The sequence below is a fragment of the Chenopodium quinoa genome, unplaced genomic scaffold (genome assembly GCF_001683475.1).
Source record: "Chenopodium quinoa cultivar QQ74 unplaced genomic scaffold, ASM168347v1, whole genome shotgun sequence".
In the NCBI taxonomy this organism is placed as follows: Eukaryota; Viridiplantae; Streptophyta; class Magnoliopsida; order Caryophyllales; family Amaranthaceae; genus Chenopodium; species Chenopodium quinoa.
The window spans coordinates 1,473,076-1,487,497 of record NW_018742815.1 but is presented as its reverse complement, the minus strand read 5'-3'; the positions used below and the strand labels follow the sequence as shown (position 1 = coordinate 1,487,497).

At 32.1% G+C, this 14,422-nt stretch overlaps 1 protein-coding gene and 1 non-coding gene across 2 annotated transcripts; one reads left to right on the top strand and one right to left on the bottom strand.

Moving 5' to 3' along the window:
* Positions 1–317: 317 nt before the first annotated feature.
* TRNAS-AGA lies at positions 318–399 on the top strand. The gene has a single exon. It is a non-coding gene; the product is annotated as a tRNA-Ser (tRNA).
* A 60-nt stretch (positions 400–459) lies between these two features.
* Positions 460–3,284, bottom strand: LOC110725653 (pentatricopeptide repeat-containing protein At4g32430, mitochondrial-like). Its single transcript, XM_021905128.1, has one exon. The coding sequence runs from the start codon at positions 2,990–2,992 to the stop codon at positions 686–688; it is 2,307 nt and encodes a 768-aa protein (XP_021760820.1). The 5' UTR covers positions 2,993–3,284; the 3' UTR covers positions 460–685.
* Between the last annotated feature and the right edge of the window lie 11,138 nt (positions 3,285–14,422).

Below are 14,422 nucleotides of genomic sequence, written 5' to 3'. Positions count from 1 at the left end.
CATCATGCTATATACAATGAGCATAACTTTTAACTTGTAATATGGTCAAATGTCAATAGGAGTTAAAAATATTGCTCAATTTACTTGTTTTTGGTCTTGAGAGTTACGTATGATTGTGCATGATATGAGTACATCTTAACAAGTAGTGTTATTGATTTTAGTTAAGTAAAATGAACCCTTTTTTTTTCATTTAACCAGTTAATTATTGATTTTATGTGGGATTAGTTATTCATAGAAGGTTAAAAATGATATATTAGTGTGTCAAAATATAAAAAATGATTAATATGATAGCTAATTAATTGTTATCTATCAACTAAGTGAGCGTGCCGGAGTGGTTATCGGGCATGACTAGAAATCATGTGGGCTTTGCCCGCGCAGGTTCGAATCCTGCCGCTCACGCTTTTTTTGATATATTTTTTCCCTTGTTCATTCCTGATAATCTGATATGAGTGATATCATTATGCTTTAAATCTGTCAGAGTGGTAACTGATACAAATTCTTTCCTCTATTTCTGACAGGAATTTCTGTATATCAAAGGGTTGATTCGATGTTACAGCAGCTCCGTAGCTAATGTGTTTCAGGCACTTATGTATGAAACTTCTCATGTGTAGAGAATTTGGAGACATAGGTGTGTAAAAGCTATCTTAACATCCTGCAAAATTTTATGTTTTCAGCTGCTTTGAGATCATAGAAGCTCTTCATCTTTCTCAAACACTTTCATTTCGAGTCCTAACCATCCTGCCATATAGCATATCTCCTCGGACCTTGGATGAGATGTATCATCCGAGGAGAAACCATGCATACTCAATGAACCATCAGTATTACCTACATCAACCCAGCTAAATCCAACTTCTTTTTTAACTCTGCTATCTCTCATCTTCCTCCTCAGTATAGCCACCTTCTCCCAGTCTCCGTTTACAGCATACAAATTTGACATTAGAACATAAGAACCCGATTCTGTAGGCTCCATTTCTATCAAAGCATTGGCCATTCTCTGACCCATCTCCATATCTCCATGAGTTCTGCATGACCCTAACAAGCTCTGCAAGGCCGAAAATGATGGCCCTTCAGGAATTTGATGAAGCAATTCCTCTGCCTCTTTTAATCTTCCTGAACGGCCCAACATATCCACCATACAAGAATAATGCTCGGCTGATGGTTCAACCAGATTGTCTTTGATCATTGAGTCCCAAATCTGGCGACCCATATCAACCATGCCCTTCCTTCCACATGCTGTCAACATAGAAAGGAAAGTGATAGAGTCAGGTTTTACACCTTTATTTCCCATCTCATTGAATATATGCATAACAGAATCATAGTCCCCATGTCTTGCATGGGCTGAAATTATTGCTGTCCAAGCAAATTGTGTTCTTTGAACGGTGTCTTTGAAAATCCTCTTGGACTCACATAGGCTGCCTCGCTTTCCATACATATCAAGGAGAGCAGCTGACACAACTGCATCAGAATTTAGTCCAAGTTTCAACAAGTGAGAGTGGCATGCTTGTCCATGTCTAAGCGAAATTGCTTCAGCTGATCCAATTGCACTCAAAACACTGCCAAATGTATACTCATTTGGCACGGTCTCAGATAATGCTGAGCAGAACACCTCAAGTGCTTCTTGGTACATCTTGTTTTGGTCATATCCAGATATCAAAGTATTCCAAGACACAGTATCCCGGTTCTGAAGTTCCTCAAAAACCTTCTGTGAATCCCCCATTGCCTCAAACTTCGCATACATGGTGATCAGACTGTTAGACACATTCAATTTTGACACAAAACCAGTCTTTAGACAAAACCCATGGATCATTCGACCTTCATTGAATAAATCTCCATGTGTAATGGCATGTAGTAATCCAATAAAGGTCACTTCATTCGGGTAGACTTCATCTATCCTCATATCATGAAAGAGGGAAAGTGCATGCTCTTGAAAAACAGAAATCATTGTAGTCCAAGAAACCACATTTCTTTCAGACATGGTTTGAAATACTAGCTTGGCATCTTCATTTTCCTCGCACTTTGCGTAAGTTGACATTAATAGGTTACAAACAGCACAATGTGCTCCATATCCAGCCTTTACACTCAAACCATGTAGCAGCCTACCCATCTCCAAAAGCCTATCATGTCCACAAACAGAAATTGCAGCAGTTATTGAGACATTATCTGGTTTTACATTATGTCTCAACATTGCACAAAATGTACAGATTGTTTCCAAACCATATCTTCCATCTTGGCTATACCCACATAGTATCGCATTCCAAGATACTGAATCCTTGGTGGGCATCTCATGAAACACTCTTTCAGCTTCGATTATTCGACCCCATCTTGAGTACAATGTGATAAGTGCATTGCCAATGAAAACCTCACATTTTAAACCCGATTTCACTATGTTTGAGTGTAATTGGAATCCAAATAAAAACCCTTTATCATCCAAACAAAATGACAGCGCAGTAGTGTATGTAACAGGGTCAAAAACAACGCCTTTTGCATTCATATCAGCTGCAAAACACAAAGCATCATCTGAATTCTGAAACCCCAACAGAACTGTGTTATAAGAGACAGTATCAGGGTCATTCATGCTGCTAAATATACGAAGAGCGCGATCAAATTGCCCTGATTTACAGTAAAAACTCATCAAAGAATTTGACACTGATCGATAATGAATAAACCCTGATGACACAGCAAAGCTGTGAAGCATTGCACCCGCTTTCGGATCCCCACGACAAGCTTTAAAGGCAATAGCAACCGCGTCTTCATCAATCCCATCAAGATCATTACTCTGCAGTTCTGCCTTGAACACATTTAGAGCTCTGTAAACAAGGTTTTGACGTATGTAGGTAAGCATGTTGTAGCTGATAGAAGGAAAAATTCGTTGAGGACTTTTGTCGAACACATGGTGTGCATGATGGATGATTGAATAATATTTGCCAACACACAATAGCCATTGAGGGGTTGATGTAAGGTGGGTTTTGAAAAATAATTGGCGGGTTAGCATTAGATTCTACGGTCAGTGTTACCTGACTCGCAAACAAGGTTAATACGGGTAATGGGTATAGGCACACAATTCGCTACCTAATTTTGTTATATTAGTCGATATATGTATCACGATATCTATTCGGCTATTCTCATGTATAAAATAAGTTTGTGGGGGGAGATTAGTGACCTAAAGTATCACAATCAATGAATCAATTGCTAATTTCACTCTGTTTGGAAAATTAAGTTTATGATTTTGAGATGAATTTCGCTAGGCTCAAATTTCATGTGAAATACCAAAAAAGTGATTTACAAGGACCACAACCTATATCTTTCTAGGTTGGTCCGATCAATTGACAACAATTGTAACATGCAACATGTTTAGTGAATGAGCTACAAGGCCAACAACCATATTGCTAATGCTAAACTTATTCACGTGGACATGGCTAGCTTAGGGGCATATGGTCCATATGATCGCACAAGTTTCGGGAAATTTCAGACCTTATACTTTGACCGACGCATATGACAATACACCATAAATATTAATAATTATATATTATTAAGAATTTAAAAAGATTAATATAATGAAAATTTATTTAAAAACTAATCGAAAAATATTTTACATGACAACATATGTTTTATTTTTTATATATTAAAAAAGAAAAATATAGTCAATCGTCTCAAAATGTTGTATATCTAGGACTAATCTAGATACTTGTATTAGTGATGATTGATTCATTTAGAGGTCTAAGAGCTTATTTTGATTTACCGGAATGAACTGAATAGAGCTGAATGAAATGAATTGCTTATAAGAGAAGAAAAATAAAAACTGAACTAATAGAAGCTGAACTGAATTAAAATTAAAGTGAAGAGAGCAGGCCCTAACTGTTTCTTATTTTATCATACATTTGTTTTGTACAAGAAATACTTCCATAAATTCCTAGCTTAGGACAAATAATGTAGCTTCCTATTGATTTTTAACTTGTTTTTTTTGTAAGAAGGGTGACTTTTTTTCACTCAACCAAACGTGGAATTGGAACCACTAAAAACTTGAGTACATTGACAATAAAAATCATTGCTTCTGCACAAAAGCTCAAAAGCAAAATGATAAAGATATAATCTAAGATTTTCATATCTCATTTAGAAACGATTGAAGATGCTAAAGGGGAGAAAAGTGGCTGAAAAAAAGGCTTATAGAAAAAGTATAAAATTTATACTTGCACATCTCTATTGTATTTGGATAAGAATTTATGTTTGTTTCGATAAAAGCACTAGTTTTAATGTCAAGAAGAGCATAGACAATGATACATATAAATTGATAATAAATTCATTATCATGTCGAATATGAGCGGTTATATGTTATATCCTTTTATCATGTCAAAATTAGGTTATTCATCACGTACAGCCGCACAAATATAAATTTATGTACTTATTATTATATTTAAATTAATATCGGCTAGTCTCATTAAGAAAATTTAAGACCTTCATTTTTCAAGGATTGATAACATTCTAACGTCAAAATCATGCACCCTCAAATCCATGTACCAAATAGAAATAAGTTGCATGTACATCAACATCATATCTTTTAAGAGCTTATGAAATTATTGTAATTAATAATGGTTAATTAAGGGGATAACTATAGGATATATAACTCATATATATCGTTTATCCAATTAACCAGCTGGACACCACGATCTTAAAACACCAACTCTTAATTAATCAAAATTTTAATGTAGTTTAGCCACTATTTATTTACATGAACTTTGGTAACTTATCATGGCATGCATTATTTTTATGATATTATATCTTATCTTAAGCCTAAAAATCAATATCAATATACTTATATTAGTTCCTAGCTAGCTTTAGGTTGATTTGACACGATTAATTATTTTATGATTTGAGCTAAACATGCATTATGATTTATGAATAGCTAATAATATGAGATCCACTTTACAGAATCTAATTATCCAATGGAATTGTCGTCTAAGTAAACAAACAAAAATAGTATCTCATTTAAAAGTTTCCCCAAATTATGAGATCAATAATTAATAGGAAAAACTTTTGATCATGATTATTAAGCTCCATTATATATAATTAAAGCTTTTGGAACCCCTTTTTTATGGTTAGGATAAGAAATTAGGAACTTAAGTGCTGCACTTTAATTTTAAGATGTTATTGTAATTGGGTGAATTCTCTTGTGAAATCACTCTCATCTCTATTATCACGTGAGAGTGCGAGACTCCCTCCGTTCTACAAGACTGCAAGTATTTTTTGATAAAAAATAACTTCAATTTTTACATGCTTGAATATATAATTAGTACATATATTATTGAGTATGCACTTAAAATCTTTAGTCCTTGATTTCAATCAGTGTTACACATAAGTATACACAAATGAAATAAACATGATCTAAGACTTCTTGAGCATATTAAATGTGAGAGCAAGGGAGGAGAAAAAGACCCCCTTTAGGGTTTAGACACGGACAAATGAAATAGGCCCCTTAGGGTTGTATTAGTAGAAAGTCTTATTATTGAATCTAAAACATGTTGTTTGTCGTTTTCTTGTAACTTTGTAAGGAATCACTATTTTTTAATTTTTGGTAAGTAGAAGGGGTCTCATCTGAGGGAGGAGATAAGAGAAATCTCTCAAATGAGTCCCATTAGGCTTGATCCCTATACCTCAGAGATGCGAGGTGGGAGTGATGTCACTACTCCATCACCTCAACCTCACAATAATCACTATAATGACTTAAAGTCATTAGATTTAGTGAAAGTGCGTGGCATACAAACTATAAGGCCAGGATCATCCTAGGAATAATATTAGGTAACTTTATAATTGGTGGATTAGATTGAATGTACTCAGTTCAATTCTGATGCTAAAGTATTTTTGCATAGTAACGAATATTCATATTGTTTATAAAGAACCAACTCGCATAATAGTATAAATTTCTTGTAAATAATGTTATCATTAGATTTTTGTTATTCAATTTTCCCACAATTTTTCATAACTATTTTGGAAAAGTATAAACATAAGCTATGCTCATGAGTCAAGTAAACTAAAACAAAGAGACTAAGGGCCTGTTCACATTTACTTAATTTCAATTCATTCAGCTCCAATCAGTTCAGTTCAGCTCCTAATTTCCCTCTTTCATAAAATATTCATTTCAGCTCAATTCAGTTCAGTTCAGCTCCAATCAGTTCAGTTCAGTTCAGTTCAGCTCAGCTCAGCTCAATTCAGTAAATGTGATTAGGCCCTCAAAGAGTATTTATTTTCAAACAGATACAATGTTAGATAATATGTAATTATTTTATAATTTACATGGTCAAAACTCAAAACCACCTATATATTATTAAAATATGTTTTGATTGATTTTTTTTTTTTTTTTTTTTTTTTTTGTACAGATAAGGTACACGGGGAGCCCCCTTCTATGACAGGAGGAGGAGATGAATGGAAGGACTAAGATCCTCAAATATGTATAATTAAAACTTGGATGTGTAAGAATGATGAGAACCTAGTAAATGGGTTGTCAATTATGGCCATAGACAAAAAAAGTGAATAGGAGAACATCTTTATGATATACAATCTACTCCATAAATTTGAGTGGAGCACTTTCATTTGATCAATTCAAGCTATTTGTTATGTTGTCTGTTTCTCTTATTATAGTATGGCCGGTGCACATAATAATCTTAGTACTTCGTATCATTCTCAATCTTCATTCATCAGTTTTTTTTTTCTGCGCCGATTGATTGATATATCAAACTTTTTTCCTTTTTGAAATTTACAATCATGTCAATTGTAACCTATCGTGGCACATCCCGAATGCAAGAAGGTGATGTTCATAAATGATTGCTATCTACAAACACTTTGTAAATACAACGAATGTCAACTAGCTTGGTTGAAAAATCACTTGAAAACTGACCTTGATTCAATTACTAATTCTACAGTCTACATTATTGAGTTTTACATATAAGTATATAACGGTTTGTCATATATATTATATATTTTGTAACTTGCATTTTGTAATTCGATCTATAATAACTTTATCAATTAAGCTAGCTCCTATTCCTACGTCCATCCAAATCCAAACGATCGGCTAAGCGAGTAAGCAAGTGCAAATTTGTGATGAAGAACAAATACAAGCAAAACCTTATCCTAATTAATAAACATATGTAATAATGGATTTTTCCAACATTGTGTAATGCATTGAATTGCTCTCCATACTGCTATCTGTAAAGGAATAAACTAATTATCATATTATTTAGCTTTATGTTTTGTATTTATTCAGTCAATGCTTATTATACTCTAGCTTTCCTAATAATAAGGATATATACTTATCCCTCTAGTTTATCTTGATAGTTGTTAGCTAGCTTTGTGGGATTATCTCGTTCATTATTAGCTATAAATATAGCTTTGTAATTCTGGTTTATTATTCAATTATATAAAACCTTCATAGCTTTTGCTAATCTAATATGGTATCATGAGCTATTGATCCAACTTTTTTTTCCGCTTCCGCAACTATCATGGCTACACCATCAAAACCCTTTGTCAACGCTGACAAATGATGGTGACCATATTCAACTTCCCTCTCGGATAGCTCCAAACTCCTTATGGACAAACAATCCCTCTTTGGCACCCTGTAGTCTATCTACCATGGAATGCCTGCAAAGCTAATTTTTAACTCGACACCACGTAGTTTATCTACCACGGAATGCCAATTATCAAATTTTTTTTTCTCTCCAAATCCCTTACGGAGAAACAAATCCATAATTCGGCACCTTGTAATCTCTCTACAAGGATAGCCAACTATCATTTTTTTTTTCTCCACACCCCTTACGGAGAAACAAAACCATTTTCGACAACCCATAATTTATCTACCAAGTTTTGTCAAGCATAAACTTATTTCTCCAAACTCTTATGGAGAAACTCACTCACTACTCTCTTAGAATTCAACATATTTCTGGTGATGATCAACTTGCAAATGCTCTCACTACACCTCTTACAGTCACACGCTTCACTCCCTTGTGCTCCAAGATTGGCCTCGTCTACAGACCATCCGTCTTGCGCGGGCATGTTAAGGCATAATCGTCTTTCAAGATTGAACTTTCCCTTCGGCCGTCCATCTTGCGGGAGCGTGTAAAGGAATAAACTAATTATCATATTATTTAGCTTTATGTTTTGTATTTATTCAGTCAATGCTTATTATACTCTAGCTTTCCTAATAATAAGGATATATACTTATCCCTCTAGTTTATCTTGATAGTTGTTAGCTAGCTTTGTGGGATTATCTCGTTCATTATTAGCTATAAATATAGCTTTGTAATTCTGATTTATTATTCAATTATATAAAACCTTCATAGCTTTTGCTAATCTAATACTATCCACAACAAATAAAATTTACATATCCTTAAAAAGGTTAATGGATAAAATTATATCAGTCGATATAATACACAGGTTGTTACATATTTCGTGTATAATAATTTATTATTACTAGACTTTATTATTGCATTTTGTAGTGATTTCAATCAATTATGAAATTTATAATATAAACAAAAACACGTAGTATCAATTATAGTACTATACATGCATCTCAATCTTATCTTAAACAGTAGGAAATTATTTTCCCAACAATTTGTAATGCGTTGAACTGTTCTTGCTCCTGTTTTGATTATTAAGTAAGCACTTTCCAATTCGATTGGGGATAAAAGTAGTCACTTTCTTCTCTCCTTCAATGTATTAATTTAATTAATGATAGTCACTTTGACCTTGCACGTGCTAGACACATGGATAGAGTTCCTTTACACAAATACAAATTTACATGAAAAAATTCGATCTCATCTGATTCATATGATTGTAATCGAAAGATTAACTACTTTTTAGACCCCGTATGAAACTTTGTTCATAAAACAACTTGTGTTATTCTAAACTTAGAGGTCTGAACATGAACAAAATCCTGAAAGGCGCATGCATACTAAACTCTAGGAATGTACTTGTAGTTTAATTTAAACTAATACTTTATAACAAAATAATAATAATAATAATAAAGAAAAAGGGTAAAATAATCAAATTTCGGAAGAAATTTTGCTATTTCTAACCTAGAAGGTTACTCTCTATAGTTGAGCTAAAAGTATCATTTTCCTATTTTGTACAAATAGGATTTTGTTTTTTCAAAAACATACAAATAGGTTAATATACTACTATATCAACAAAAAGCAATGTATAGTTTAACATGCCTCAATTTGTCCTGATTGATTAAAAAAAATATTCTCTATACATAAAATAATCATACAAAAATTGAATTATATTTGAGATAAGTCAAGACTCAAGAGTAGATGAAGATTTATGTGGGCTAGAAATCTTCAAATACATGTCAACTACTCCCAACTTTCAAGTTCTTGCAATTATTCCATGCAATTGACCCCACCCCACTATATTTGACCTATCATCGTTCATGATTTTTGTTGAAATCTTTTTCAATTCTCCTCATCCCATCAATTGCTAAACAAATAGAAAAAAATAAAAAGTATAAGTTCATAAATCTCTTTCAATTATTCTCTCTCTAAGATCTCGATCATAATATTCTTTATTTGCTTTAATTTGGGCTCCACTAATAGTGCTTGATTGAGTGAGTGTTTGTAGATATGAATGTTGCTAAGCTCTAAATCTTTTCTACGAAATAAGACACCAAAATCATGCTTGTGGCTCCAAGGGTTTCCTAGCCACTTTCGGTATTGATTTTGATTTGATTGGGTGTAATTCAATCTCTTGCAATGCTTACCTGTTTGCGTCGAGTAAGCTAATGGATGAGATTGTCTCGCAGTAATTCATTATACTATAGTGGAAATAAATAAAGCTATCTGACCTCTCTCTCGTGGATGTAAAGCCATCTTTGATACAGAAATAGTTATTACAATTTAGTTACACATTGATGTGAAATCATATCGTATGTATACAATACATACAATATTATACATATTGTAATATTTGAAATATTATTTGAATACTACTTTAATATATACACTTTGACGCGTATCACATATCACTCTTAAATTGTTATTTATTTTTATTATTGTAAGTACATACCAGCTAATGATTGACTAGCTAGCTGCATGATCTTTACAGTAATTTACTTATACGGGAATAAAGAGATTATAAACTAAATTAGTACTCAGTAGTAATACTTAGTACTAATTGAAGAATGAAGATAATTAATCGAGATCAAAAGGAGGCACAAATAATATAAGGAAATGTAAACGTATGATTGGAGAAAAAAGATAATTAATCAAGATGAGGAAATTAAACTAACCCTTTGCTTCAAATGAATCACTTAGGTTTACGGTCTCATAGGAATCAAAACCTACAATCTCATGCATGGTTATTATGAAGTTGAGATGTATGACAAGATCTTTAAGAGTTAGTAGTCTTAGTACGTACTAAATTAATTATTAATTCAAGATTTGTAAATTAAAATAACTAAAGGAGTCTATCCGAATTATTACTATGATTTGACATTGCTCTCAACTTTGATAAATTATATTCCTTAATAATATTTCACGTATGTACTTACGCGTTCCATGCATCCCATCAAAGTGTACGGTTCTACTATTATATGTTATTGATTACACGCAGCAACTTTCATAATACAACGAATGAGTTAGCCGTTTAAGTACGTTTTGAAGAGTGATATCCAAGATTAATTTAGTCTATAATTAATATTATCCTTTTATGTCATTTTAAAATCAACAAACAAAAACACAAAGAATGAAACTATTACTAATACTCCTTTTATTACGAATTGAATACCCTTAGTGTGACTTGTCCCGCGTTTAAACAGGTTAGTTGAGGATTGAAAAGTTGCTCCTTTTATTACGAATTGATTTTAAATACAACATCCTTTACGCTTGTTAGTGAAATATATATATTAACCTCCTTCTTAGATTAACTGACTTAATTAAACATCGAAATACTAAAATGTTAATCCGTAATCTTTTAAACAGATAAAAACGAAAAATAAGAAGAGTATTATGGGACGGATGAAATTCAAATTAAAGCTAGTTGCATGGAAGAGAAGACTCGTGTACAGATGATTCGATACCTAAGCTAGCAAGTTAAAACTAGGATCAACCATAGCCTTTTGTATTGAAGTCCAAAAGGTTATGATTACCGTACCTACTAGATAGTCAATTGCTCTACGTAAATATATGACAATAATTCCTAATACTTAATTAATGTACGATATTAATTTGGTAGTTCATTCTAATAGTCAATGGTGCTTGTCCATTTCGTAAATCTTATCAAACTAATGACGGTTCTTACGTTTTGAACTAAGAAAAGGATTAATATAATTTTGCCAATGATTTATAAATTTGGTACATATTTGATATTACAAAACAAGGAACTTGCTAGGGAAGAATCTTCTTATCTAGCCATCCTATTTTTTTCCAATAGAATGAGAATGAGAAGATCCAATTCTCCTCTCCCTTTCAAGTTAGATATTCATTTACAAAAGAAAATAGATGTCTAGAGATAACATGGAGAACTTTAAAATGACAGATTAGCATCGATAGAAGGTCATCGGATGAGGGGAGAAGAGAGAAATTAGAGGGCGGCACATATAAATGTACAAGTGCGTGGGATAGTGTTGAGTGGTGACTAGTAATAGAGGAGATGAGAAATTGCGAGCTATTGGTGACTCTATCACTTTTTTTTTTAAATACAGTATGTATATGTAGCCATATTGACTCTATACTTATTAACATTCAACTATACCTGTTTAAAATAAATTTGACACCTTTTAAACGCCATTCTTTTCAAACCTAAATAAGTGGAACACTTTACCCTCATAAAACTATGGTTCTGTTCACATTTACTGAACTGAGCAGAATTGAACTAAACTGAGCTGAACTGAACTAAACTGAACTGAACAAATTGAAGCTGAATTGAACTGAATTGAATAGAGCTGAAATGAATATTTTATGAGAGAAGGAAATTAGGAGCTGAACTGAACTGATTGGAATCAACTGAACTGAAATTAAGTTAAAATGAATAGACCTTATGAGGAGTTGAGGACCCCAACCCATTGGAGAAGCAAACAGTAGTTACAACAATAATAGGCTCTACAATCCAATAAAAAAAAACGTGTGGCATTCTTGTCCAAATACAATGCCTACCCTATATATGCCATTCATGAATCATCAATAATATTCATTGAAGATTCTTTGGGGACAAAATTAGTAAATAATGGACACAAAATTTTAATTGTGTTTTTTTTTTTAAAAAGTAGACTTAATATATATGACTAGTATCTGTATATATTTCCAACTTTCTATAGTTTACACTAGTATTTCAAAATTGGAATCTAATTGTATGGTTTGTATGTAACGAATCTAACCCTAGCTAAAATAGTTAGGTTGTAGTCAGTCGATAGGGTTCAAACACATGATTAAAATTATGATCCTCTTTCTTTTAATTTAAGGTCGGCTTTCAACCTAGAGAGTAAGGGGTTGCAAGTTGTTATATCACTCTTTGTGCGTTGACTTTTGTAGCACTATTATAACCCTAAATTGAGGGGACTTTTGAATAATTGTAAACCCACAAAAATCACAAAGTTAATAGGGTAGTTGCTTGTCAAGTTAATAGGTCCTTTTATGGAATATATCCTCTCATTTGGGATGACTGTTTCCATTATTGGTTTTTTTTTTTTCTATATGGATGTAATGAGAGAGTATAAAATTAAACTTTTTCCTAATATTACAGATATGGAATACTTCAGGTAATCTTATAAATAAGTTGTATAATGTGTAAAATAGAATAAGGTTCCAAACTTAAAACTTAAAGAGTTTCAAGTGTCATACTCGTATTAGATTCATATATATAATAAGTAATTAAACTAATTAAAAGGGACATGATGACCTTATTTTTAAAATAATAATCATATTAATAACAATAAATGCATTACCCTTATTAATTAGAGGGAGATCGAGAGGGGAAATGCAAAAGTATCCCCATTCGATTCGATCCTCTAATGGTTTTATTTATTTATTTAAGTAAATAAATACTTCTATCTATTCTAAATATGCCACTTAGTTTTCTCACTCTCTTTCTAATTTCTAATTTTTTATTAATTATATTAACATGTTAATTTTCGTGCTAATATCAAGTGTGAAGATTGAAGAACATTTAATTACATGGAGAAGGATGGAAAACTAGGTTGTAGGGTGCGTGCATGCATATTCCATTATTTTAATAAACCCTTAATCATATGCCTATTTCTTTTATTTATTACTCCCATAATAGAGAAAAATAGGCATATAATATGAGACGGAGGGAGTAATAATTAAGAAAATACATCATCAAATTTTATTTTATTTTTGTACAAAAGCACATCACAAAATTAATGGAAAAAAAAAAGAATTTACAAACAAAAGACAAGTATAATGGACAACTAACCAACAACATATTAAAGAGAATTGAACATTTAAATACACTTCATGTGAAGAGCTCAATCAGCCTCCTATTCCTACTTTACACCTATGTATAATCCAACACTCCACACTTTTAACAAATGGCAATCTAACCTTACTGATAGAAACTAATTTCTTCCAAACTTAATAACATGTGAATGACATTTTTGCCACCCAATTTTTTCTTCTAAATTTCTAAAATTAGAGTTTTAACTTTTTTATCATGATTTCTAAAAACCGATTTATTTTTTCTATAGCATTTTTACATAAAATAACAACTTCTAAAAACCCCAAAATTTTAAAGCTATTTGAAGTTTGAATGGTGGGGTATCAAAAGCACTTAGTTAATGAGAAGAGGAGATGCGATGTGTGTAATTGTGTATATACTGGGGTTCACAATCTTCTTGTCCAGTAACTATATATCCTTCACCTTTAAATCAACATCAATAATTGACCATTAATTTAGTATTGGAATTTATTTGCTAAAGATTCTTTTTCTTTTTTCATTTAATTCCTTTTTTCATCATTTTTACCTTTTAATTTTCAACCTAAATTACCTTCCTCCACAAACAACAACATCAAGATCTACTTCACTAAAACCTTGTCACTTTTTTTTTAACTTTTGAGATTTTTTTTTGTTACAGTTAACATTGCTGATGTGGTGTTACGTACTTACACTGAATCAATAATCACAATATAGATTGTTATACTTTCACTCCTACACAGAAGATGCGAGAGGGTACGTGATAGACTATTCTTTTTAGGTGGTGTTACTACAACACCCAAAAAAGATGTCAAAATAATTCATAAAATACATTTTTGTAACCCTAGAACTTTCCCATAAGGTGCAAAATTGGGATTGGCCTAATCTTTCTCTGCCAAATACTAGCTGTTATTTGTGTCAACCACTAGTGGAGGGCCACATCATTAATATTATTTTATTTTCCTTTTCTTTTATTTTCTCATTACAACATAAATTACCTAAAAACTTT

What these genes read in the sequence shown, in the direction of transcription:
- LOC110725653 (XM_021905128.1), bottom strand. Translation starts at nt 2,992, where the DNA reads ATGCTAACCCGCCAATTATTTTTCAAAACCCACCTTACATCAACCCCT.